Below are 25,228 nucleotides of genomic sequence, written 5' to 3'. Positions count from 1 at the left end.
TTAGTAATATTATCTTAATCTCCTATAAGATTTACTAATTAATTAATATAAAGATAAAGTAACTAACTAGGTTAGTAATACCTCTATAAGTAAATTAACTACTATAAAAGTATTAAATATATACCTTATATCTCTATTATATAATTATATATTTAAATACTACTATAACTATAATAATTAATAATAATTAAGGTACTAGTAATAAGTTCAACGCGTTTTGTATATAATATAGCAAAATACATATCACAGTATAAAATTAGCTTTTTTTCATGTTTTTGCATAAGCAGGGAAAAAAAGGGGGGGCGGACGCTATCAACGCAATAGACTGTAGTCTGTTAGTGTCGTACATACAGCCCCACGCGTCAGCTTTTTTCGACATCAATTGACAAAACCTCGGAGCATTGTTGCGGGCTCAAAGTAGAAACAATTTCAATATTCCTGTGAGCGCTAGGCCTCAAAAGCTCCACGACATCTTCTGTGGGACCTGCCTGATTTCATATTTGACAGTTTCCACTTGCTTGCCTTCTCTTGTGATCGATCCACGGGTGTTTCCACATTACAACCCTTGTCTCCACTTCAGCTGATAGCCTACGATAGCGTAAAGTTTCCTCGCAGCGGTTTTCAGCCTCTAACGTCTGTCGTATATGAGAAAACTTACACTCGAGTCTTTATAGATGCATTTCGATTCTGGCGGGGGTATGTCTGGGATCGCTTTCGCCCGGCGTGCTCGATTCTTGGCAAAGGATTTGGCAAATCAACTGGGTAAATCTTGCTCGGTATGGAGAACATGTCTGACTCCTACTATGCTCACATGCACGTCCGTGAGTGACAGCTGATCGGAAACCATATCCCGACAAAATATCCAGAGGGTGTGGTTCACAACGTCAATATTTTGGAATAGAATGAAGGTCCGTAAGTATTCATAGTTGATCTTGAAATCTATCAGGACTTGACCTGGTTGATTATCGAGGGCGCTCATGAAAGACCTTCACCCAATTCATCCAAATCAAAGTCTAGGTCAAGGCTTGAATCATATTCTTCACTCACTCCCCCGTTTTCTGATGGTTCCTGCAGCCCATCTTGAGCTGTTGTTGATGTCTTCGCCGCATGGTCCGCATTCAGATCAACATCGAGCGTTGCATTCCGATATATGTCGACATTACTCTTCTCAACAACATGCAATTTCCCATCCTCCTGCTTTTCACTTGAATGGTATGTCTCGAAGTGCTGGACACATTTGTTGCAAAAGGCGAGGGCGTTACAAGTTTTGCACCTGAATAATGGGCCTGTTATCGTCTGGAGGCTTGTTAGATACGCAGTAGAGGGAGGCAATTTTGGGCTACATTACCACCAAACAAGCGTGGCAAATGTGTCTTTGTAGGACGTATCGGCGATTCGATGATGCAGTTTCGTTGCCTGGAACGCAAACTTTGGGTTCCAGTGCGCTAGTTATGTCGGCGCCTGAACCACACAGCCGGGCCAATACCAGTGGTGTTTTCTGGATAGTGCCAGTGCCTTCGTCGTCGGAGAGGTTGCATACTGTTTCCGGGCTCGCGCCATGTCGGAGAAGAGTGCGAATAACGTTCAGGAAGTCTGGCTTTTCTGATCTCATATTGCCAAAGTCTGCAGGCTTTGACCCGCGCGCTGCCCAGCAGAGTGGAGTCCATCCATCGCTATCTTTGCAGTCTACATCTGCACCATGGAGGCGATCCACGATGAACGCGACAGTCTGCAGATTTCCAAATTGTGCTGCCCAGTGCAAGCAAGTCTTTCCCTCCTTGTCCGTAGCCATCATGTCGCCCCTATAGGTCAACATAACGGCTAGAAAGTTTTCGATGCCATTTGCGGCGGCAAAGTGGAGAGGCAATCGCCCTAAGGAATCGCAATGCTGGACAGAGGCTCCTCCATCGAGAAGAAAATTGATTGTAGCAATACCAGCGTTGAAACAAGCACCCTGAAATGCTGAGTCAAATGTAAATGCAGAGCCGCACAGAGTCTGTTGGATGTCGGCTTTGTTAGAGACAAGCGTGCGGACTACCATGTCCATCTTTTGGGAGTCTCGATCGCGAAGTACATCCTCATTGGAGAGTATAGTCGACATCAGTGGCGTGCCATTGGCGTAGTTGAAAGCAATAGCATTGGTGTCTGCCCCGTGGTATATGAGACTTTGTATGACCTCAACGTTCAACCTCTTGCAAGCCATATGAAGCGCAGTGCCGTAACTCGGCGCGACGATGTTGACTTTGACTTCTGGCTGGGCAACAATAAGCGAAGCGACGTCAAGGTCGTTCTTGTACGCAGCATCATGCAATGCTGTATATCCTTGGCCATTCGCGATATTGATATTGGCCCCTGCTCTGATGAGTGCTTGCATATGATCCATTCGCGAGCAAGATGAGGCATAGTGGAACGCCGTGGCCTTCGAGAAATCAAGAACATCAATGTCGATATCTCTTCGGAATTCCAGGAGAACTTTAAGGTAATCCAAAGGTGCGTCGATAGCGCGGTGTAAGAGACTTTCCCCGTGCTCGACATCGCCCAGTTTCGCTCCTTTTTCGATTAGCTGTCGAAACAGTCTCGTGTCACTAACCAGTTTGAATCTGTCGATCGCGTAACGCACAGGCGACATTTTCCAGCCATCGGCCTGGTTCACACCAAGTCCGTTTGCCATCAATAGCTCGACTATTTCTGTCCTTCCACTGTGCGTAGCCAGAGTGAGATACGTGAATGGTCCAAAAGTATTGGCAGGATCATCGGTAGCAGCCGGGACAAGTTTGCATCCCTCAGGATTGTGCGTGAGGAGTTCTGCCACGATGTCCAGTCGGCCATGCCAGATGGCACATTTCATTGCATCTTGTCCAGAATCGTTGACAGCATTGATGTTTGCGTTCTTTGTAAGTAGCCAGCGAACGAGTGGCATTTTCCCCGTACGGCATGCTTGCATGAGAGCAGTTTCGCCGTCAGTGGCTGCTGCATTAATGTTAAATGCACCCTTGCCTGAAAGGAGTAAGTCGCAAATATCGACGAGAATGTTGACTTTGTGTGCCGACTTTGCCAACTCGTGTAGTAACGGCGGAGAGAAGTTCTCATGGTTGGGATCCGCTCCGAATTGCACCAGACAACGAACACATTGGAGGTTGGGCTCATCGACGGTGCAAAACCAAAGCGGCGTATCCACACCATACGGCCCCAGAATGTTTGGGTCGGCCCCTCCTTGCAAGAGCGCCTCCATTGTCTTTGGCCACTGGTTTCTGCATGCTATCGCGAGAGGACTCCATTCGCGGTAGTCGTCGGAGGGCGAGCCACGGGATGAATTGGGATCTGCCCCAAGTTGAATCATCAGGCTCACCGCCCGCCAATGTCCCCTTTCAGCTGCCACGAAAAGACCAGAACTTTTGCGATGCAGCATCGTAGGAGAGTCATCAGGACTGAAGAAAAGCCGGATCAAGTCAAGATGCCCGGAGAACGCAGCGGCAAGGAGATTGTCTTCTTGACCTGGCCCAATGATGTCTATCTTCGCTCCATGGTTCATGAGAGACCGGACAACATCTATGTGACCATGACTCGTGGCCATATAGATGAGACTAGGATACCGCACAATGCTGTCTGCAACCTCATGGGGCACCGAAGTCAAGTTCGGGCTCATTTCAGCATGCAATAGATCATCCACGAGGGCTGACATTCCTAGCCACGTTGCTGCCCAGATTGCCTTTTCCATCGACGAGAAGGCTTTGGTCCTCCAATTCGGGTCTGATATTATGTTTGCCGCTGCTTTTCGGGCTGTTTCTTCATCACCGGCTTGAATGGATGTGGCGAGAATATCTTCCAAGGCACTCGGTCACGTGATCGTAGTCTCCGACCACCTCTCCCAACCACAGCCGCACTTACATGTGCACGTCAGTCAGCGCACAACCTCACGATCTTCAACTTCACTTCGACAACGATGTGGTTTGTGATTACTCAATTACTGACTACTGAACTGTCGACCTATCCTCTCTCTCGCGCATCACCCGCGCCACCGTCAAACACCGTCTCCATCACTGCTTCGCCGTCCGCCATTCTTCTTGTTCGATCAGGCTGGCTGACGCCTTCACAGCTGTGCCATCATCAGCAACGCTCTCTCTGTTCAGCGCAAGGCGCACTCACCAATCCCTACTATGCCTATGCCTATGCCTAGGCCTAGGCTGCCTCTGCCTTAGCATTGCGGAGGGCTTACGCAAAGAAGGGCCACTCATCGGGATGGCTAGAGACGCGCGTAGCCTCTGCGCAGAGGCGTTCAGGGCTATCGTTTATTACCTTGATCGCAGTATAGAGAGGGTCCCCTTTAGGGGTATTTATGAGGGCTCTAGCTGTTACTACCCTGATAATACGCTACTAATTAGCGAAAGAGTGCTCGCTAAATTCGAGGGCTTCGTTTAGTATATAGATATTATCCTACGTAGCGATACCCTTAGCCGTTTGCTTATAGAAGGGCGTACCTCGCGGGGGATTAGCGTTCTTATATATCTCTTATAGTGCAGATATTATGAAGGACTTATTATAGGTTATAGGAAGAGGAAGAGGAAGAGGGATAGGCACAAAGCCCTACGCGCAGTAGCAGAGTTTTTATACTTCTAGCTATAAGAACCTCTTCTAACAACCTCTTTAGTTAAGGAGTCATCTCTCATATAGTAGCATTCACCTCGCTAGAAAGTTCAGCAAAGCTATCACTAGGCCATAAGAGCCTCAATAACCTGTTCAGCCCCAATATGATCAGCCCCACTACATACAGCGCCGCCAGCCCCACGCTACGCAGCCAGCGCCATTACTATTCCGCCGGTCTATTCGGCCAGGGCGCACTTTCAACTTTATACGAGGGTTTACCTGCCAGCAGGAACGTATAGGGTTTCTATACTGTTTTCCTTAATTAGTAGAAGGCACAGGTCAAAGTACCCATATAGTGTTTCCGGAATTATGCCCGCGTATGGGGTGAATTTTGCCGTAGTCTTTTTGCGGGGGGGCTGCGTCGTAACTACAAACTCAATCTTCCAAGGCACAGAGTGGGAAGTGTTCTTCATCAAGGAGCAACCATATCTCGCGCCCTCTGCCTTGAACGATTTTCATGAGAGCGTATTCTGCCCTCACTTCAATTGCTCCTTCTCTCACCTCCGCAAAAGGGGTCAATCCAAGGCCGCCCAAAACCCCTTGTGTCGATGTAGGTGGGTTCCTGGTTCGCAAGCTGCTCATTGCCCAGTACAACTTTGCCCATACGGTAGAAGCTCCCCCTCCCCCGTGAGCGCAAAATCTTTTCAATGCCGTGGCAGAGTCGCTCAACTTGGACATATGATAAGGCAGTGCCTGTATGGCGTAGTAGACGATGTCGTTGTTGTCGCAGTCCAGGGGAGCAGTGGGTTTCTTTCCCTGCTGGTTGTTTTGCCATAGTGTGTTATAGTTCTTGAACATGACTTCCAGCTTCTTAACAGTGTGCTTTGCTGTGACGTAGTTCGCACAGAACTCGAACAGAGCGTAATGTCCCGTAGATCTGACCTCGTCCCACATGTATTGTTCGGCTCCAGGATCGTGCTCCAAAAGGTTCCGGACATCATCACGGATCTCAACCGGCTCCTTCTCTGTGTCAACAAGAACACGAAGCACAGAGTTCAGCCACGTTGGTAGGCGTGAGGTCAGACCAACAGAAACCCACTGTGAACCGATATCCTCTTCATCGCTTGGCTCGTAAGGGCGTCTCCTGTTGCAGACAAAAGCAAACTCTTGGACGTTCAGAGGTCGGTAACTACAAAGTAACCAGCTCATGGCCCACTTGATATCGTCTGGGCGATCGTGAGATTTCAGCAATCTGTGTAGAAATGTCCTGGTGGTTTCGGTAGGAGACACAGATCGTAAAAGTCGAGAGGCTTCCGTAAGAGATGCTCTCGACTGGACTTCGGGCCAGCCCGTGTAGTTTCGGACGATCTCAAGGATCATCTGAAGCGTTGAGTTTGCGTGATGAGCACGAAGACCATGAAGATGCTTCCATACCGCATCTTCCATGCTAGTAATTCTACTCGACTGATTGGATTCGTGGATGACTTTAATGATTGAGGTGATAGCTTTCGACGGGAGCTCTTCCACATTCAGCTTAGGCCATGTTGTAAGCTCTGTCAACAGAACGTCAGGCTTTCTTGAAGTGATTATCAGTTTCAGTTCATGCTCCGTCTTGTCCACCATGTCTCGGTAGTATTCGAGGAATCGCCTTCGGCTATCCGAGCTGCACTCATCAAAGTCATGAAGAAGTAAGACCAATCCTTGAGAGAGGCACGTCATCTTAAGTGTCTCCAAAGCCACTTGGCATGAGCTGTCTCCCCAACCAGCCACTGTTGCTCAAATTGGTTAGCACTCTCAATAATTCATTCAAAGTTTTACTGAGGTTGCTCACGCATAAGAAACGGTTCTTGCAGCTGTTGACACTCCTCCCTTCGACATCCTCGGCCAACGACAGATTGAAGTAGCATGCCGGCAACCATACTCGGAATTGAGTCATGAAGAGGATCTCGGGAGTCAAATGTATACATGTAGGCCCGATTCGGCGAAAAGGTCTCGCTTTCTCTCAGAGTCTTTACATGTGAAGTAAAGATGTAGTTAGCCACGTCGTGAGTCGTTGTAGTTGAGGTACCGTGAATGTAGATAATCTTGCTCCCGGTAGAGCTTGCCCATTCTTGGTAAGAAGAGCTTGACTCAATTCTCAGTCCATAAGTGTCTTCATTCTGACTTCTGGGCCACTGCTGGCGCGGGTGGGCAGAAATGGAAAGAAGAGATTTCTCTGTGGCGGCCCATGTGGCAGGCAATGGAGAGACTTACATGAATTAGTTTATTGATACTCTGGAAATTTCCTCTTACTTTTTTGAACAGACTTACCTGAAAGATGCTTGGAAATTATTTCAGATAGGTTGCAAAACCTCCATTCCATGGGTAGTTCTTTCTTGGATAGCACTCTGACTGTTTCTTGGATGGTGACTTCAGATGGCAGTCCCATAGTCGCAGTAAATTCATCCAGAATCTATGTGAATTGTTAGAATGCTGTCGTTGACATACAGTCTGAAGACTCCTGTCTCACATGGTGCAATGTCTCCTGCTTCTTGCTGGAGGCACAAAGGCTAATAATGAGGCATCGAAGACTGATTTTGGACATCAAGAACAGCTGATTTGTCCTCGATATGCAAGCCGCAAGGCTACATGTCGTCATGGATATGATGCCGAACATGCTCTTCTCTTTACTTTGATCGACCAGAAAATTGGCTAGCTTGGCTGCTAAATCGTTAATGTCCACTCCACGTTGAAGACATCCTGAGAAAACCTTAACTTTGTTAGCCTTCACATTGATCCAGCTTAGCCTAGGCTCTATACTTACTATTCTTCTCGTATCACAGAAAATATCCGGATACGTGCTTGGAAAGCTGGCTGCCAAGTAAAGAGCCTGTCATTTGGGTACAGCGCCTAGTGTGAGCAACTACTACTGTGATAGGGCTTACAATACAGGCCTATCTTACCGTCTTGACAATGACAGATCCTAGATCATAAGCGACAAATATTATAGTTGGCTTTTTATTCTGGATCAAGGGCTGCTTAGTATTAAGCGCGAGACTTGGGAAATCGACTTGACTCACTGAGGTGCTAGCCCTTCTTGCCAGGAGTCCGCGGAGGAGGCACTTAGCTTGCTCCTCAACGTATTCCTGCACCATCTCCCCAATAAGGAGTTCATTGATCCCTACTTGAAACACGAGTTCTCTGGTCCCAATCCCATTGAGCTTGTCGGAGAGCAGGTGTTCACGGCTGAACATCTGAACTTCAGGCCGGAAGCATGCGACATGTACGATACTGTGGTAAAAGGATACGTCAGTTCCGGCCACATCACCTTTGAAGTGTTGAGGTATTGCGTACTCGATAATTTTGGAGTCACCTTCACCCTCTGGTAAGTGACTGCTCTTCAACTGCAAGTATGACAATGCAACATCATCCTCGTCGGCGTCATTCTCTTTTTCGGGATGGGGTTTTGGTTCAGTTTCTGAAGCATGCCGTGCTGAGTGTGGTACATCTTCAACAGTCATGACGGCACTGTTTTCTGATGGCTGATCCCAGGTAATTCTTTCAAACACATGCGCGAGGACCTGCCCCGTCATGCTAGATGGTAGATAGTAGCTGGTAAAGTGTATAAGCGTTCAACGTATGAGAAAAGCAGTAAGCTTGGGAAACGAATGAAATCTTGCTACCACATACCCGAGTCTGCAAAGGCAGATGGCGTTCAACCGACTACAGACACAAGTGTGAGAGCGCGAGTTCGCAAACATTGGACCCCTGAGATCAAAGCAGGAGGCCCCAAAATTACTATTAGTCCCGTTATCAGCCGAAAGAACTTTGCAGCAGGTAATTTTTCTTTCTGCTAACAGGCAGCAAGGCAAAATCCTTGCGGGAGGGCTGGACCCATGCTGTTACAAGCATGCAGGCTACTCCAAGTCACAACGTCACGCCATGCATGGAGGACCAACACTAGCGCCAACGGGTTCCAGAGACGACGAAAATAGAAAATGTCGCTGGGAATTTGCCCCGTCGCTAAATGCGGAGTAGATGATCTCGTCATTATCTGCACTCATCAGGTTAAATGAGCTGTACATTGCGGTAAGATTCGAGACAGCAGTGGGAAAGTTGTTGTCACCTTACGACTTCGTTACCTTGCGACACCGATGATAACGTCAACTTCGGCAACTCAAAAATGACCGAACTTGACGATTCTGAGCTATGGATGAGTACTGACTCGGAATCGGACGAGATCGAGGACTATGAGTCGATTTCTGAGGATGCTAGCTCCTTTACATTGGATATGAGACCGCAAGGTCAGTCAGGAGGTAAATCGAGTCCTTGACCCGCAAAGAAGAGTTCTTTATTCTCATAGAACGCAGGCTTCCATGTTCGAAACAGACATGGCGAAAAGCAGCGCACTGTAGCAACCCAATTCCACTCGGGATCCAGGAGAAAGCCAGCTTTCAACGTTGGTGCCATCGCCAAAGCTATCATTCACGGCACTTTAGACCAAGACTCTCACACACCTGCAACACTGCTGGTGTACGACTTTTCGTTCTTCTCGCACCGATCGACCCGGATCAAGGAGGCGAACATATCGTTCGAGTTCCGGGCAAAGAAAGGCAGCGCCAGCATAGGCCCGACAGTCACCAAAGTGGCGCCTTTTGGAAAACACGTCATGATGCAGACCACAGAAACGGTGACCAAAACAGTGGGAGGGGAGAGCGGGGTTTCGGGAGGCGCTGTTGTGAATGTCAACACCAACCTGCGTGCCGAGAGGTCCGTCGAGAAGGTGACCACACATGCGGCCAAGATTGTGGGAAACAACCCCTGCGACGAGTGGAGCAACTATCCCCTCGCGCAATGGTCTCTGCAAGAGAACGATTCTCAGCAGAACGGGATCATGACGCTTTTTCGAGCGTGTGTTCTTCTGACCAGGGATACAGAGGAAGACTTCGAGTTGTTGCCTGATGTCCAGGTGACACCTGACCTGAAGACCAGATTAGGCTCCCTCGTGGCTTTCAGAAGAAGCGATGACCCAATCATACTCGCACCAGCCAGCGAACCTCTGAACGCGCTAGCAAACGACCTTGTACGGAAGCGTTGGAACCTGGGTCAGGTGGACTTATCCAGTTTGTGGGACTGTACATTTCACAACACATTTGAGGAAGCAGCCAAGGCATCAAGGGCCCAGTCGCTGCGCGAGGGGAGGGCTGAGAAGGTGACGACAGTTGTCGAGGTTGCAGTGGCTGAGTCGTGATAAGAATAGAACCGAGTTCCAAATCCAGACACGTTGGTGTCATTTGTCACTTGGTTGTTGGTTGGTACGGCCGAACGAGTGACGGCCACTGCATATGCCCTGTTGGTGCATTGTTCAGAAACAAATGGCAACCAAATCAAAACTCAAATTCCTCATATTTGATAGGCTGTTCAGCAAGAGTTATGGAGATGGCCCTGCAAGTCGTGTTGTTCTCGGCCGTGAAGACATGCCCTGTCGCAGTCGATCTTTCTGCACCAGGGCTCCAGCACGATACATACGTATCATCCTAGATCAAGTTGAAAATTCTTGCATGTTCATGCAGGCAGAAGTTGGTCAGAATTTTGAATTCTCGCGAACGGGGTTAGTAGTATGTGAGCTTGACATCTCTCAACGAGCCGCTCGTATTATGTGCAGCACTCTGCTGAATGGGGATTTTGGCGCCAGACACTCTCTATCCCAGTCGCAACTTCGTCGCATCACTTGTAGTCTATTCTATCCAACCAAGTGAGTTCCCCTTCGAAGCTTCATCTGTATATGTTGTAACTTGAAGAACCAAATAGATATGGAATTCGATTTTACGGACGACGAATTCGACGAGTTGGATGTCCCCCAGGTCCAAAACCATGCAGTTGACAGTCCCAAAGCAACATATGAAGAGAGTGATGTAGAAAAAGAATGGAAGAGCCGGGAATTGGACCTACAATGCCTAGATGTACTGGATCTTTTGATCGACAAGAAAAGACGATGGGACAATACAGCAGGTGATGAAGAGACGCCAGTGCTCGAGGACTACAAGAAGAAGACAATTGCTTCGAGGAGGGACTACCGAGATCGTGTTGCACCCACGGCACTACATATTCTCGCTAAAAGCAAGAGAGGCTTCTCCAGAGCTCCTAAAAGCATTCAGACGGATCTTGCTGGTTACCTTCTAGAATGCCGAGGTGGGACATGCAATGAGCTGGGGCCTCAGCACGGAGGGAAAGAAGACCTATTTCTTCTGGTGGCCATCCATTACAACAACGACGACTTCATCGACTGTGTTGAGCGATGTCTGGGAGACAAGTTCTCAGACCTACTTCATGTTCAAGACGGAGAGGGCAAGAACTTACTACATCATCTCTTCACGTGGGACTCTACGAAGGCCATCCGCGATAAGAAAGCCCTTCTTGTCCCACGCTTGGCTTCAAAGGCAAAGGCGCAAACGGTTGCTACAGCAGATAATATCGGAAATACGCCGATTCATTACGCAATGGACTGTCGGATGTGTCTAGACCGATCCGATGAATACTTCAAAGCGGTGAGGACGATGTTTGAGGTGGGAGATGTTGTTATCAAAAAGGAGCAGCGTCCGCTATTCAATGACAGGGGGGAGTCTCCTGTTATGTTTGGCCGAAAGATTCATCAAAAGTTTCAAAGAGACTACTCCGCGAGGAAAATGGCGAAAAAAGAGGCGCAAATTACTATTCTTCTTTCAAAGGGGTTACTAAATTTCGACAATGCCGCCGCACCGCCGTTACCAGAAACAACGGTAGATAGCCGCTCTAAGCAACCCATGGGCCCTCCGCCAGCGGATATGTACGTCAATGCGACCAGCAGGGATCCAGGAATGGTAGGCATCGTGAAAATGCCATCACTTCCCGTAGGAAGAACCACTGCAACACCTGATGGGATCGTCAAAGAACCAATGATGAAGGGCTCAAAGGTTGGAACAGCTTTGACACAGCCCAGCATCAGCAGGTCCAATACAGCTGGGCATGCGTCAGACCGCCCCCAAACCCCAACTGGTTTCCAGTCCTCAACCCTAACGGACGGTCGATCTCGTGCGAATATGAAAAGGCCGAGGGACATAGGGACCGAGAATACGGTGAACATGTCCACTTTCGAGGCCAAACTCAGGGGCTGGAGTGGCTTGGACGAATTTGTTACCACACATTACATCCGAACGCGGTCAGATATGGAAGCCCGAGATCTGATATTTAGAGGCAACATCTCAGGTTAGTAAACTTCTCGGAGTTCCACTTTGCAGGTTGCTGATGTTGAACTTGTTTAAGACCTCGACAAGAACCTGTGTTTCGATGCAAAGGGTCAGAAAGATGCGAAGAGCATAGTTCACCTGTTAAGCCGCATGTCCGCCGGTGGCTTCAACGACACTCTCGCCTACGTTCATCTCCCAACGGTTAGTCACAGCTCGATTAACACGCCATTAGGCAGAAACGCGAGCGCAGCTCAAAGAGGTTCCCTGACTGAAAATCCGTCACCCGGTCGTATTGAGCTCGTCAAAGTTTTCGACAAGTTGCATGAGCTGAAGGTCAAGAAGATCTTACGCCTACACGTCGAAGATAGACACCCGCCCTCTCATACGGATGCCTCCATAGAGATTGCGTTACAAGGTCGAGAGTCCTTTCTCAAAGATGGTGGAACGGTAGGACGAGAGCCTATAGCTGTTGAGACATGGTAGGTGTCATTCATGACCATTTGTCATTGTCAGGAGCACTTTAACTCTAACAATACATGAAGGGACTGGCGGAAGCCTGACTTGAGCACTGAAGTCATTGCCTTTGCTGCGCCTACCGTCGAGAATGTGCATCTCTACTGGAGTGGCAATCAGGCTGTCCTTAGAGCCTGGGACTGCGACGAAGGTATTCCTCGGCTGTATGTGACAACAGAACGGAGGCTCAAGAGAGTCACTATTCACGCAGCACCAGTAAGTCTCATTCTCAAGGCTTACACTATTTCGGCTTCCTAACATGCATCAAATAGGGGCTCGAGACTCGAGACAGAATGGTTGCCATGCTGAATCGATTCAAACAAGAGGTTCAGAGGAAGACAGGCGGCGGTGTTGCGGTGAAAACCGTCATTCGGATGGAGGGACTGATGGCGAACATGGACACAGTTGAAGATGCATCAGGTCCTGTTAGCGATGAGGCAGCTGAAAAGCAGCACGTCTGGGTCGACACGATGGACATATTCCGGAGAGCCTTGAGCTCACTCCCAGATCTGAAGGGCAGCAAAGCTCCAAGAGTGAAGGTAAGGTCCCTTCTAAGAGGCCATACGATCGCAGCGGTTGACACATTGCCTTAGCTCGCCCTGATTGACGATGGAATCAATCTTGGCAACCTCGACGACTACAATGGCAGCGTCACTAGTAGTGGAGTGAGTTACTTCCCCGGCGGTCCCTGGCATTGCTCCAGCACCGGCCATGGCACTATCCTGGCGAACATGATAGTGAGAGTCAACCCTTGGGTTGAGTTACACGTCGTCAGGGTGCAAGACGGTCCGTCACGAAACGGAGGACGGAACATATTCGCCGGCAGTGCTGCGAAAGCCATTCGATACGCCATTGACAAAAAGGTGGATATCATCTCCATGTCGTGGACCATCAAGAACGCGATGACGGGAGGCCATACATCCCCCATGGGCAACGACTCCAGGAATGGTAGTTTTAGCGACAGGCCCTCCATGGAGCAACGTGACATCCACGCCCTCGGAGATGCTATTGATGACGCGGCAAAGGCTGGAATTCTGATGTTTTGCTCAGCAAGCGACGACATCCAAGCAGGAGCCATGGACACGCTCCCGTATCAGAAGCAGCCTGGGTACATCTTCCGCATCGGTGCTGCAACATACCTAGGCCAGCGTGACGGTCATACCGAGGATGTTAAAAGGATTGACTACTTCTTTCCCGGTAACCAAGTTGCCGAGGCCAAGAATCCCAGATCATCGGAACCAGTCAAGTATCACGATGGATCATCAGTCGGCACGGCTCTCGCTGCGGGTCTGGCATCTCTGCTGATATACTGCGCCAGGATAACAGAGCATCGTCTCGCTGATAAAAAGGGGCAGGAAAACTCTCGGATGGCCAGTACGTGCGTGGGATTGGCTGATGCGTTGCGACTCCAAAAGAACATGAAGCAGGCGCTTGACAATATCAAGAGCAGCCAGTGGACGGACGCCAAATATCTGCCAGTCTGGGCAATTTTCAAGCCCAAAGCAGATGACATGGAAAAGGCGAAAGACGAGGATAAATGGGTGATTCTCGAAAAGCTCGTGGTCCAGTTGAGTGTTGGTATTAACTGATCGTTGATTTCTATAAAATGGGATTGTATCTTCTGGTGTCTTGCTTAGCCGGGCTATAGATTGTGTTGTAAGAGTCTCAGATGCTGGGAGACCAGCTTCTGATCATCTCATATTCAGCATTATTCTGATATCACGATCTGGACTAGTAGGCTAGGGCACAGCGCTCATTTGCCCTGTTTCATAACCCCTGTTTTTTATGCTACACTTACTATCTCCATCATTACTCTTTTTCCATGTTGTTTTTGCTATCACAGTCGTCCTTCTTGTTTGTCTTGAGTGGGGTCATCTCAAACCCTCATGCCCATTGCAGTGGATCCGCGATCACCCACAACGCAACATATTCCAATTGCGGACCTTCCATCGTCATTCAACGTCTCCAACAGAGACAGTCACATCATCAGCGCCGATGGTTTAGTGGTAAAATTCTCCGTTGCCATCCAGCAGCGTCGGGGAGCCGGGGGTTCGATTCCCCCTCGGCGCAAAATCTTTTGTTTTTCTGCTCATTTTTTACCGTGATATTGTTTAAAGACTCTAGAAACTTTTCTGCGCCTCTTGGATTTCATCCTCGGGCCAAGCCAGGGCATTATGAGGGCCGGCACAAAATGAAGGGCCACGTCTAGCAGCCTGCGAGCCTACGATCATTGGCTAAGCCTGCATGAAGGATGGCTTACTCAACTTGATATCCTGGTTTCTGTCCCATTCAGCTCAGCCTGATTCATTTTCACCTTTTCTTACGCCGGCTTCTTCATCAAAAGACTGAATACTATAATAACACCTCTTCTATGTCCGTGGACGGCACTTGAATCATCGCTCACTATGACTACGTACCTTTCTTCCCTTCTAACTTTTCTTCTTCGCAGTTTGCCGCCTGGAGGCGCACCTTGTTGACTGCCGTATGACTACGTACTGTTATCAGCCACTTTCACATCAACGGGCTGTCCGTCTGATTATATTCCACCCGAGTCTCGAGGACAACGCGCCTTTGTCCTGTAGCCTTGTTGAGACCAGTTTAGATCAGCCAGAAGACTACTACGCCCTGTCATATACCTGGGGCGGGGAAACACCAAGTCAACCCATGTTTATTCACGACGACGCGGCATCAGATACTTCCGAATCCTCAACTGCAACCATTCTCGTCACTCCAAATTGCGCTACTGCTTTGCGAAGGTTGCGGAAACTGGTTCAAGGAACAGGAACTGGGATTTGGGTGGATGCCGTATGCATCAACCAGGCCGAAACCGAAGAGAAGAACGTGCAAGTGAGCATGATGGCAGATATATATCGCCAGGCGAAGTTTGCGATCGTTTGGCTGGGAGAGGAATGGGCACCAAAGGACATGAAGACAATATCATTCTTGTCGCACCGAAGACTGGCTTGGATCGAAGACCTGAGAAAACCCCCAAGTTCTGGATTCGAAAAGATATTGCCAAAGGACCTTAAGTTCTGGATTTCAGACATGGCAAGTCGAACTTTTGTCAAAGGTACTACCATCCCAATACCCATGTAAAGCGCGAAGGTCATAGCGCTTCTCAGCTAACACGAGATAGCCTGCCGTGACAAGGAAAGTCTTGAGCTTTTGTGCGATGCGCCCTACTGGACTCGAGCTTGGACTCTACAAGAGGTTGCACATGTCAATGTCAAAGTCTTGTGCCAAGATTCTCAAGTTATAGGGCTGAACTTGGTGTACAAGGCACTCGATATGTTCGACAACGGACACGACAACATCCGCAGTGAGATGTGGTTCCATCAGGACGTCTTCAACAGAGCTCAGAAACCACATCTCTTGTTTGTCTTCAGAAATATTCATCTGTATAGGGCAGCAGATTTCATATCAATGAAGACCTCTGACCCGAGGGACAAGGTGTTTGCATTACGAAGTCAATACCCTCATACATTCGGCAAGGTAGAAGTTGACTACAATCGTTGCGCTGCGTCCATATTTACGGAAGCAACTAAGTACATGCTTCAGGGGCACGAGTCATCGAACGTTGTGTATGAGGCAAGTCGCTGGTCAGCATTGAAAGACTTGCCATCTTGGGCGGTCGACTGGGCCGGCAACGACATTCCGGAGCGATTTTGGAACTACAGATCGCTAGCGTTTATGTTCAAGCCATCCCGCACCAGCCAGTATCGGTGCAGATTCTCGGAAGACAACAAAAAGCTTTACTTGGAAGGGCGAATCCTTGGGGGAGTAGACAGCGCACACATTGGGCCCAGGCTTCACCACCCGTCCGAGCCAGAAGCCAAAGACAGGAGGACTTGCAGCCCAGCTGTTGCAAATGCAGTTCTGGGTGCAATCTCTATCTGGATATCCGAGCTGAGTGCCCCGAATGCCAAAGATTCGAGAGAGAAACCAGTCGCATCTCCAGACCAGACTAGGAGGATGCAAAGTTTCACGCATTTGATATCGCTTCTTAGCTTCGAATCGAGGGGAGTGAGGCTTAGAAGAAAGCCTCGTGCAGTGAAGATCAAACACTGGAAGGCCTCTCAGGACGAAGACTTTGCGGACTACTTCAGGACGGGAAGGGCATTTTTCACGACGAATGGTACTTGTGGAATTGGTCCCTGCGGCCTCGAGCCGGATGACTTGATATGCGTTTTTGCTGGGCTCACGTTACCATTCATTGTTCGCCCCCAGGGGTCGAGTTTCGTTCTTGTGGGACCCAGTATCATTGACGGTGTAATGGAAGGAGAATATTGGCCGGAAGATGAGAGCCAGTTGACTGAATTTGAAATCATATGAGTTTAAGCCTAGGCCAGGGCAAATTGGCTTAGACGTATTTCCATCATACTTGTATTTTCATTAGGTGTTTCGCAGCTAATGATCGTGTCCGGACGATGAAGTTGACAAGCTCATCAAAGAAAGGCGATAGACGACAGCTACTTTCGGCCACGATTCGGTCAAGCCAGGAAGATTTACTCTGTAGCTCCCTTTTTTCAATTAGTCCCCTTTTTAATCCATAAATAGAATTTGGATTCGGACGAAGTTTAGTCTTTGCTAGATTTGTAAGTGTCGGATATCCGTACTTGTGGAAGTCATCGGAGCAGAACTTCGGACACACGCTAGTCTATTTTCGGTTAGCAGAAGGATCCAGGCAGACGACAGTGGACCCCCTTTTCCATCTTCATCTTCACCTTCCTCCCATCTCATCCCACGATGGTCGTGAATCCCAGGCCGAGAGCTCGAACATATTGACCGAGAGAGTTCTTCTGTAGGGTAAGTCCCCCATTTGTGTCTCAGGACCACCCAGCGACTGACAATATTCCTAGGTCATCAGCCACCTGAACCCCTCAATCCCCAAGCTCGTGTCATCAATCTGAGCTCATCAGGACCTGGCCGTCACCCACCCATACCATGGCTAACATCTTCCGCCAAGCCACCTCGTGGCTCTACACCGGCCTCGCCGTCTCCATCCTCGGCTCATGGAGCCTCATGATCCTCATCTGCGTCGCCATGACCGCTCTGGGCCAGGACCCAGGCCTCCTCCAGCTCATCGCCCTCCCCTCCCTCCTCACCTTCCTCGTCGCCAAGCTCATCGTCGCCGCCTCAACCCCAACTCGCGCGACAACCCCAAGCACACCGCGATCGTCCCAAGGCAACCTCGCCACCTGGCTCGCGACAGCAGACAACGGCTCCCCCCACGGCGCCCTTGTCCTCCTCCTCTTCTCCATAACCTGGATCCTCCACCTCGCGCGCATCCTCTTCATGCTCTGCCTCCTCGTTGTCTTCGGCGGGCTCTTTCTCTTCGCCTCGTCCCTCGACGCCGACGACAAGGAGGACACCGCTGCCGGGGGCAAGGGCTTCTTCCACGACGACGAGTCGCGGCAGAACTTCACCACCGCGCTGGTCGAGTTCGAGGAGAAGATCGGCTTCACGTTCGGCGACTCGCTCGAGGACAGTCCCTGGCTGCTCTTCCAGGTTGTCTCTGTGACGTGGGCGATGTTCAGTCTGTTGATGATGTACGTTGTTGGGTACGGGTTCGCGGCGCTGCGCAAGGTGTTGACGACGCCGCTGGAGGCGTGGGCGAGAGGGGAGACGCCGGCGAGGATCGCGGGTGTGCAGGGCGCTGTTCCGGGGGCGGTTGTTGTTGAGAAGGAGAGGGTTGTGGTGGCGACGGGGGTGGAGGGTGCAAACTGAGTGGGCAGCTGTACGCTCTGAAACCTTGAAGCTAGATCCCGAAATCGAGCAAACGATCATTCTGCATCCTCCCGTCGCCGAGCCGGAGCGGTGAGAAAGCCCGGGCCATAGGACGGCACTGGACGTCCGGGTGGGTGGGTCCACTCCGGTGCCTGCCCGATTCGCCTCTGGGAAGCAAACAGGCAGGAGCACCCAGTTGGCAACTGCCCCTTTCAGCAAGAACGACTGCCTTCCCGCGTCCGCCGCCCTATCATCGTCTCTGCCGCCGCCCTCAGCATCTCAAATCAAAGCGCGTTCGTGGTGCAGTGGTTTAGCATTCTGGCCTCCCACTCTCTCAGAGAATGACAGCCAGGGACCTGGGTTCGAACCCCGGCGGACGCAATCTTTTGCTGCCAGCTGTGTTTTTATTGTTTTGAAGCACCCTCCAGCTTCTGATTTCGTTCCGCAGTCATTATTGAGGGCCATCGCAACAACAGGGTCTTAAGCATAAACAAGATGCATTCTCTACCTAAGCTTCCAGCATGATATCTATGGTTCCGTGTGCCCGACACCGTATGCAGTCTATCCAAAATTACCCAGCCATGCGCCTGTATTACGACCTCAAAGTCATTATAGACCCAACCCGTTCTCCCTTCTACATCGATCACAATCATCCCTCCAAGTACCGACAGGCCTCCGCCACCCTCTCCGTCATCCCATCGATATACCCCCACGAAAACATATCAAAATGGTTCCCCTTGGTAACAAACGTCTTCTCAACATACCCAGGGCAATACCCATCCCACCCCAACTTCGCATCCCCGCGATACACATCCACCGGACTGATCCCCTCCCCAGGCATTGGCACACAATCCGACGCCCGCACAAGCACGCCCCTCGGCGGCCGATCCCACACGACCTCGGCCGTCTCCTTCTCCGCCCTGCTCCCGTAAAACGACTTCTCCACATGCTTCCCGTCCTCGCTCACCTCATAGTCCACCCCGTTGCGGAACGCCGCCCCGCACCGCGGCATCTTCCACACCTTCACCATCCCGCCCGCCAGCTTCATCGCCCGCCGCGCCAGCTTCAGGTTCTTGTGCTCCGGCACCTCCGTCTCGATCCACGTCCCAATCTTCACCTCCGAGCCCACCGGCCAGACGGGGTACACGCTGTCAATCATCACCAGCCCCACAATCTCGACCTCGTCCCCGCCGTCTCCCGCGCCCTCGTCCACGCCGCCCTCGTTCTTCCCCGTGACCAGCAGCCGCGCAATCTCCAACGACAATAGCCCGCCCAGGCTCCACCCGCCCAGCAGGATCTTCCACCGCCGCCGCCCGTCTTTCGTCAGCGTGCACGGCGCCATGGGCGGGTACTCGGCGCCGGCGACGGTGTTGCGGATCATGCGCAGGTACGCGCGCGCCATCTCGGGCACGCCGCCGGGCCACTCCGTGCCGGAGGTGAAGCGCGGGTTTGCGATGCCGAAGACGGCGCGGTCGAGCGGGGAGAGGCAGTGGTAGGCGAAGGTGGTGCCGCCGCCGTCGTGGAGGAGGAAGAGCGGTGTCGCGGCCCGGCCGCGCGGCGGGGCGGGCTGGACGACCTCGCATTCTTTGGGGTATGTTACGACGACCATCGTGGGTTGTTGTGAGGGGGAGTTTGCCTAGTGAGTGTGGCAAAGAGGAGATGTCCGGATGATGATACCTCCACCAGCTCCCTTCGTCGGAGTTGCGGGCCGGACAGTGCTCACTGAGATTGGTATGAGGTCCGAATCCGACGAATGAAGATGAAAGCGCCGATGCCGGGTTCCTCGTTTATGATCCAACTTCTTCCGCGGATCTAGAGAAGCTTCGCGCCTTTCGCAGTAAGTCAAATAAGAGAAAATGAACGCAAGAGTACGAGTGAAGTTGGGGGCAAACACCGGAGATGGGGGATGGAAGTCCAGATCTGAGTGCAGACGGAACTGAGTTGAGATGAATGAGATTGCGCAGTGACGTGCCAGTGCGAAGCGACCGCCCAATGCGCCCAGCCAATCACAGCTTCTCGCTGCAGGTGGCGGGGGGCCCTCCGCTTCGGCGTTCGGTGGTCTAGACTTTCGGTGGTGTCTACAACTTATTTCGGACTTTCATATGTTTGTCACATCTTCGCCGAACGAGTGGCCGGGAAACGAAAAGGAAACATTCACACAAATCATCTTCATCATTCATGATGCTGAAATAAGGAAACTAGCACTTTATCTCAAATCTTCCATCAAGCTACCTCTCACGGTAAGAAACACCGCAGTGACACGACACGCTCACAGACGTCTTCAAAACGAGACATGCTCTCTTAGTATCCAATCTACCCTACCTCACCCCAAAGACCCTCACGCCTTCGCCCACCGCGTCCTCTCGGTATACTTCAAGTACAGGTTGTTCCTCGGCTTTGACGCAGAGTGCGTGTTGCGGTCCACCGAGTCCTCCGGCACCTTGTCCATTCTGTTGCCGTCCGCATCACACAGGTGGTAGTCGAACTTGGCCACGAAGATCGCCGTCGCCACGAACGTCTCCAGCTTGGCAAACTGTCGCAGCGCACCTCGTTAGCAAGCCTCATCTCCAACGAACCAAGACATTCCGGAAAAGCAAGCAAAAACCAAAACAAGGAAAAGTAAAAACTCACCCTCATCCCCAAACACGGATGCCGCCCGCTCCCCCACCCGTTAAACGCCCTCGGATCCCTCTTATCCTCCTCCCGCGGTGGCAGAAACCTCCCGGGGTCCCACCGCAACGGCTCCGGGAAGAACCGCTCGCTCATGTGCGTATCGTCAAAATGATACACCGCAAACGCGTCCGCCGGGACCACCTCCCCCGAGTCCCCGATCGGGATATCCTTCCCGGTCCCGTTATACCGGAACCCGCACCCCGTAATCGTATGCCGGATCGTCTCCTTCAGCCCCAAATCCACCATCGGGAACTCCGCCTCCCAGTCCTCCACCTCAAACCGCGCAAACACCTCCTCCGGCGTCTCCTCCTCGCTGCGCCGGTGCTTCGCAATCACAGAGTCCACCTCCCGCTGCACGCGCCCGTACCACTCCTCGTTCGCGCCCAAAAAGCACAGCAAATACGCCGCGTTGATCCCGCTGTTAATCAACCCCGCGAACAGCGCCCCAACAATAAACGCCACCATCTCGACCGTCGTGTACCCTTCGTCCGTCAGGTACTGCAGCGCATCGCTCCCGTCCACGCCGCGCGCCTTGCGCTCCTTGATCACCCGCTCCAGGATCATGTACATCTGCGCGCCCGAGTACACCCGCCGGAAGTGCCCGATCGTCGGCATCCACGGGAACATGACCTTCGTGGCGGTGCTCGCGGCGTCGATGCCCTCGAAGATGCGCAGCGTCTTGACGAGCAGCGCGTCGTCCTCGGCGATCTCGTCGCAGCCCACCATGCGCATCGTCAGCTGGAACACGAGCCGGTACATGTCCTCGAACGGGTCGCTGATCTTGGAGTCGCGCGCGGCGAGGCGTTTGGTCGTGTCGTGCGTGTCGCGCACGAGGAGGTGCAGTCGTTTGCAGAGCTGCTCTTTGCGTAGGAGCCGCACGATGAGGCGGTTGAACTTGGCTGCGAAGTCCTCTTCGACGGATTGGTCGGGGGATACTTCGATCTTGGGCGTCGCGTTGAACAGGGCGCCGTATCTGTATCTCCATCGTCAGTTCCATCATCTCCCCCCGGTCTCCCCCAACCGTGTAAGAGGACAGAAAGGAAGACTCACCCCTTCGTAAAATCCAACTCCCGACTCTCAAAAAACAGATTCCGCCCCGGCTCCCCCGACAACCCCACAATCCTCATCTTTCCAAAATAAAAGCTCCAGTTCCCCGACCGCCCAAACCGCCGGCCCTCCGTCAGGAAGTTCCCCCGGTCCGTGAAGAACCGCGGCGCCCCCAGCACGGGGTAACTCTTGAACAGCTTCGGGGCATTGCGGGGGAACGAAGGCCGGTACGCCAGGAAGCCCACCGCGTAGGCCACGCCCGTGAGGAGGAGCACCCAGATGCTCGTCGGCCAGTTCTGCGGGTGCAGCGCCGTTGAGAGGAGTGTCGAGACCGACATCGTGTTCTATCTGTGCCTTTGCTCGGAAAGGGGTGCGTGTGAAGGGACGAAGAGGTTCGTCTTGTGATGGCTCAAGTCGCGCTCTGCCCGGAAGCTTTGTCCTCTGCTTGAGAGGGTTGAAGGAGAAGGGGGGAAGGTGTAGACGAGGTGGGAGAGCAACTTGATAAAGTATGTCTACAACGTGGGATAGCGTCAGTATGATACAAGGCCGGCGCCCGCCACTCGAACCGACTAACGGAGACAGTCCAGCGCCGTCAACCACTTCAAACGCCGCGCTAGTAGACGACTGAGAAGAGAGAAAGGGAGTAGGCAGACGCACAAACAACAGCTCTGCCTTTTCCCTCCGCCGTCCCCTCATTTCACGGGCCATCCAGGACGGGGTCCCCTAGTCCAATCCCCAAACTTCGTCTGGACGCCTTGCAAGGATACCTCCTCCCCGGGGCGAATCCAAACGAACGACCCCGCCAGAATGGATGACGATTCCGAATACGACTTGTGCCCTTCATGGTTCAAGACATCACTGCAACCCCCTGTTACGCTACGCAGTATGTCCTCACCGCAGCGAAGCGGATTACCAAACCAATCATAACCTAGGCAATTTCAAGCAGAACCCAGTCAGGTTTTCCATGGTCTCCATTCTCGCCTCCTCTCACCGGCACAGAGCCAATTCCAACAAGGGCAGAGCCCAAACCAAAGAGAAAGGGCAGAGGATGGTGGTCGGCGCCGGTGGGGACCCAAACCGCTGGATCTGCCGCTAGCGACGAGACGGTGCGCGGCAGATGGAGGAGCCGAGCGTGGAAACTCTGAACGTCGACAAGGATGTGTCCCCCACCGAAACGGTTTAGCCGCTCAATGCTTGCTCTTGCTCTGCCTTTCATCGGTTGTCTGCCTCCGCGATCTCTTCCAGTCGAACGTCCTCCCGTTGCCTATCAGATAGCTTCGCGATGCCGTGCAGCCGTCACCACACAACTGACAGTGACAAGACACCCACACCCCGTGCTTGGGTATGAACGGGATATAGTAACCGACTGCAACATATAACACTGCTAGCTCACATCACACAGCCATTGAGCGGCGGGAGCGGGCAACAAGCTTCCCTCTGGCGCCGTTGATCATGTTTGTCTTGGATTATGTGGGGTTACGAAACTGCCCTTCTCGTTCAGCTCGCAGCATTCGCATATCCCGCATTCCCAATATCCGTCAAGCCCAATGTTTCTGCAAAGCGTGACCATTTGATTGTACCGCAGGCGATTGAAGACAAGAAACGAAGATTTGGTGAGCTTCGGGATGTGCTTTCTGCTGCGTCATGAGACATGCATACGAAAAAGGTCGTTCCCCTCGCAACATTCGCATCCCGCGTCCCGCATCTCAACGCCATCCAAACCAAGCCGTTTCTTTTCCGCAAGACATACTAGAAACATAGCATTAGCCTGGGTTTTACATCTGCCTATCCCGGATAGATGAATGGCCCCGATGCCGGCCAACCTACTCGCGCACAATCGAAACCCTCACTCTTCTAGACGCCTCCGTAGACTAAAGCCGTATGTCCAAAGAATCCCAAGCCCCAAAAGATCACGCCCCCCCCCCCCCTTCAGATCGNCCCCCCCCCCCCCCCCATTCAGATCGCGATGCAGCAGTGGAGTCCCAAATCCCTCTTCCCACTCTCACACTTCCTCCGGACCACTTCAAGAGCCGCTCACACGCATTTCCGCGCGGTGTCCTCGGGGCGCGGCTTCGGAAACCGGATTCCTTGCAGGCCTGTCAACTCACATCACACAAGCATACAGAGGGAAACGAAAACCTTGGCAAAGAAGTTGGTTCACTCATATTGCATGTCTCAGCCAAGCTCCACAAGCCACTTCGTCAGCGGGGCATGTACATACATATCAAGAACCATCACCGCCGCCACGATCGCGAAACATAGAGATAAGAAATCCGCGTGTTTAAAACTATCCAACGTACGCCATGCTCGAATATGCATGAGCCATAAGGGTATCGCCTAACGATGCATCCTCCACTCCGTCCGTCCCCAAAGGCGCGCCGCTTATACGCCACCTTTAAACGGCCTGCCAGTCCATTGCGTCAACCATCCAGTCAAACGCATCCTCCCCATCCGACTCCGTATCCATAACCTCATCCGCCCAGCTCATCCTACTCTGCAGCACCTCCACCCACCTATCCGCAATCGCATACCCCTTATCCAGCCCCTCGAACACAGCGTTGAAAATAAGCGTCAAATCAAAGCTCTCCAACGGCGCCGCCGCAGCCCGCCTCTTGCGCGCGCCCAGCTTGCTCTCGTCCTCAGCGTGCTTCCACCAATTCCGCAACGTCTTCGCCCGCGACAGCTGGAACAGCACGTCGCCCGTCCCCAGCACCTCGTGCAGCGGGTTCTCCTCCTTCTGCAGCGACAAGATCACGTTCTCGTGGAAGCTGTGCTTCGTCGAGAAGTCCGCCCCTCTGCCATTCTTGCTGCTGCTAAAGCCCCACGTCGAGGTCGTCTCCGGCGACACGCCAATCTCAAACACCCCCATCAGGTGCACGAGCGCCCTCTCCAGCAGCATGTAGTACTCGTAAAAGTCAAGCTTGAACATCATCTCCGCCTCCGCCCGGCCCTTCTCGTCCGCGAACTTCACCGTCGCCTTGTCGTAGCCCTCGCTCAGGAACGGTTTCTTCCACTCCATCCGCCGCACAATCTGCTCGTACCGCTTGAGCTCTCTGTGTGCCTGTGTAGCGTCGGCCGCGGGGTCACTGCTCTTGTACGCCGCCGTCGTGGCCTTCGTTACTGCAGGAGTCGTGGGGGCGAACCCCGAGGTGCTCATCGGCGGGGTGGGAATGCTGTTCACCGCGGAGCAGGACTCGGCGGCGATGGTCGGAGAGGGCTGCCGTGGTACTAAGGGGTTGACCGTCGAGCTCGTCGGGGCTTTCGCCTTCGGAGTCGTCGAGGGACGGCCAAGGCTCGTGGACTTTCCCTCGGACGCCCACATGGAGCTCGACAAGCCCTTCTTCTGCTGGCGCATCATTACGGCGGCTGGGAAGCTGTGTCCTCGGCAAGCAGCCCGATCCACCTTTAGATATCCTATTTCGAAGTCGGTGGCCCGTCCGGGTCTGCTTCGAGTGCAGAGTGTAGTCTCGTGAGGTCGT

The 25,228-nt window shown here is 52.1% G+C and overlaps 9 protein-coding genes across 9 annotated transcripts; 4 read left to right on the top strand and 5 right to left on the bottom strand.

Annotated features, from left to right (window-relative positions):
* Positions 1-1,339: 1,339 nt before the first annotated feature.
* GCG54_00013066 (uncharacterized protein) lies at positions 1,340-6,303 on the bottom strand (the record flags this gene model as incomplete). Its single annotated transcript, XM_045412928.1, has 2 exons — positions 1,340-3,822; positions 5,037-6,303. The coding sequence occupies 2 exons, from the start codon at positions 6,301-6,303 to the stop codon at positions 1,340-1,342; spliced, it is 3,750 nt and encodes a 1,249-aa protein (XP_045267586.1).
* Positions 6,304-7,517: 1,214 nt separating this feature from the next.
* On the bottom strand, positions 7,518-8,084 carry GCG54_00013065 (uncharacterized protein; the record flags this gene model as incomplete). Its single annotated transcript, XM_045412927.1, has 2 exons — positions 7,518-7,598; positions 7,644-8,084. 2 exons carry the CDS (start codon positions 8,082-8,084, stop codon positions 7,518-7,520), a joined length of 522 nt encoding a protein of 173 aa, XP_045267585.1.
* Positions 8,085-8,746: 662 nt separating this feature from the next.
* GCG54_00013064 (uncharacterized protein) lies at positions 8,747-9,814 on the top strand (the record flags this gene model as incomplete). The annotated part of the gene is made up of 2 exons (XM_045412926.1): positions 8,747-8,867; positions 8,934-9,814. The coding sequence occupies 2 exons, from the start codon at positions 8,747-8,749 to the stop codon at positions 9,812-9,814; spliced, it is 1,002 nt and encodes a 333-aa protein (XP_045267584.1).
* A 562-nt stretch (positions 9,815-10,376) lies between these two features.
* GCG54_00013063 (uncharacterized protein) lies at positions 10,377-13,891 on the top strand (the record flags this gene model as incomplete). Its single annotated transcript, XM_045412925.1, has 5 exons — positions 10,377-11,808; positions 11,866-12,268; positions 12,332-12,518; positions 12,575-12,841; positions 12,896-13,891. 5 exons carry the CDS (start codon positions 10,377-10,379, stop codon positions 13,889-13,891), a joined length of 3,285 nt encoding a protein of 1,094 aa, XP_045267583.1.
* An 860-nt stretch (positions 13,892-14,751) lies between these two features.
* GCG54_00013062 (uncharacterized protein) lies at positions 14,752-16,634 on the top strand (the record flags this gene model as incomplete). The annotated part of the gene is made up of 2 exons (XM_045412924.1): positions 14,752-15,372; positions 15,439-16,634. Exons 1-2 carry the CDS (start codon positions 14,787-14,789, stop codon positions 16,632-16,634), a joined length of 1,782 nt encoding a protein of 593 aa, XP_045267582.1. The 5' UTR covers positions 14,752-14,786.
* A 612-nt stretch (positions 16,635-17,246) lies between these two features.
* GCG54_00013061 (uncharacterized protein) lies at positions 17,247-18,029 on the top strand (the record flags this gene model as incomplete). The annotated part of the gene is made up of 1 exon (XM_045412923.1): positions 17,247-18,029. The coding sequence occupies one exon, from the start codon at positions 17,247-17,249 to the stop codon at positions 18,027-18,029; it is 783 nt and encodes a 260-aa protein (XP_045267581.1).
* Positions 18,030-18,678: 649 nt separating this feature from the next.
* GCG54_00013060 (Orsellinic acid synthase) lies at positions 18,679-19,638 on the bottom strand (the record flags this gene model as incomplete). The annotated part of the gene is made up of 1 exon (XM_045412922.1): positions 18,679-19,638. One exon carries the CDS (start codon positions 19,636-19,638, stop codon positions 18,679-18,681), a length of 960 nt encoding a protein of 319 aa, XP_045267580.1.
* Positions 19,639-20,367: 729 nt separating this feature from the next.
* Positions 20,368-22,087, bottom strand: GCG54_00013059 (uncharacterized protein; the record flags this gene model as incomplete). The annotated part of the gene is made up of 3 exons (XM_045412921.1): positions 20,368-20,562; positions 20,661-21,675; positions 21,753-22,087. 3 exons carry the CDS (start codon positions 22,085-22,087, stop codon positions 20,368-20,370), a joined length of 1,545 nt encoding a protein of 514 aa, XP_045267579.1.
* Positions 22,088-24,144: 2,057 nt separating this feature from the next.
* Positions 24,145-25,107, bottom strand: GCG54_00013058 (uncharacterized protein; the record flags this gene model as incomplete). The annotated part of the gene is made up of 1 exon (XM_045412920.1): positions 24,145-25,107. The coding sequence occupies one exon, from the start codon at positions 25,105-25,107 to the stop codon at positions 24,145-24,147; it is 963 nt and encodes a 320-aa protein (XP_045267578.1).
* Positions 25,108-25,228: the final 121 nt, after the last annotated feature.

This window comes from Colletotrichum gloeosporioides (assembly GCF_011800055.1).
Source record: "Colletotrichum gloeosporioides strain Lc1 chromosome Unknown consensus_21, whole genome shotgun sequence".
Lineage (NCBI taxonomy): Eukaryota > Fungi > Ascomycota > Sordariomycetes > Glomerellales > Glomerellaceae > Colletotrichum > Colletotrichum gloeosporioides.
Note: the sequence above shows the minus strand (reverse complement) of the source record. Positions and strands in the feature narration are given on the sequence as shown.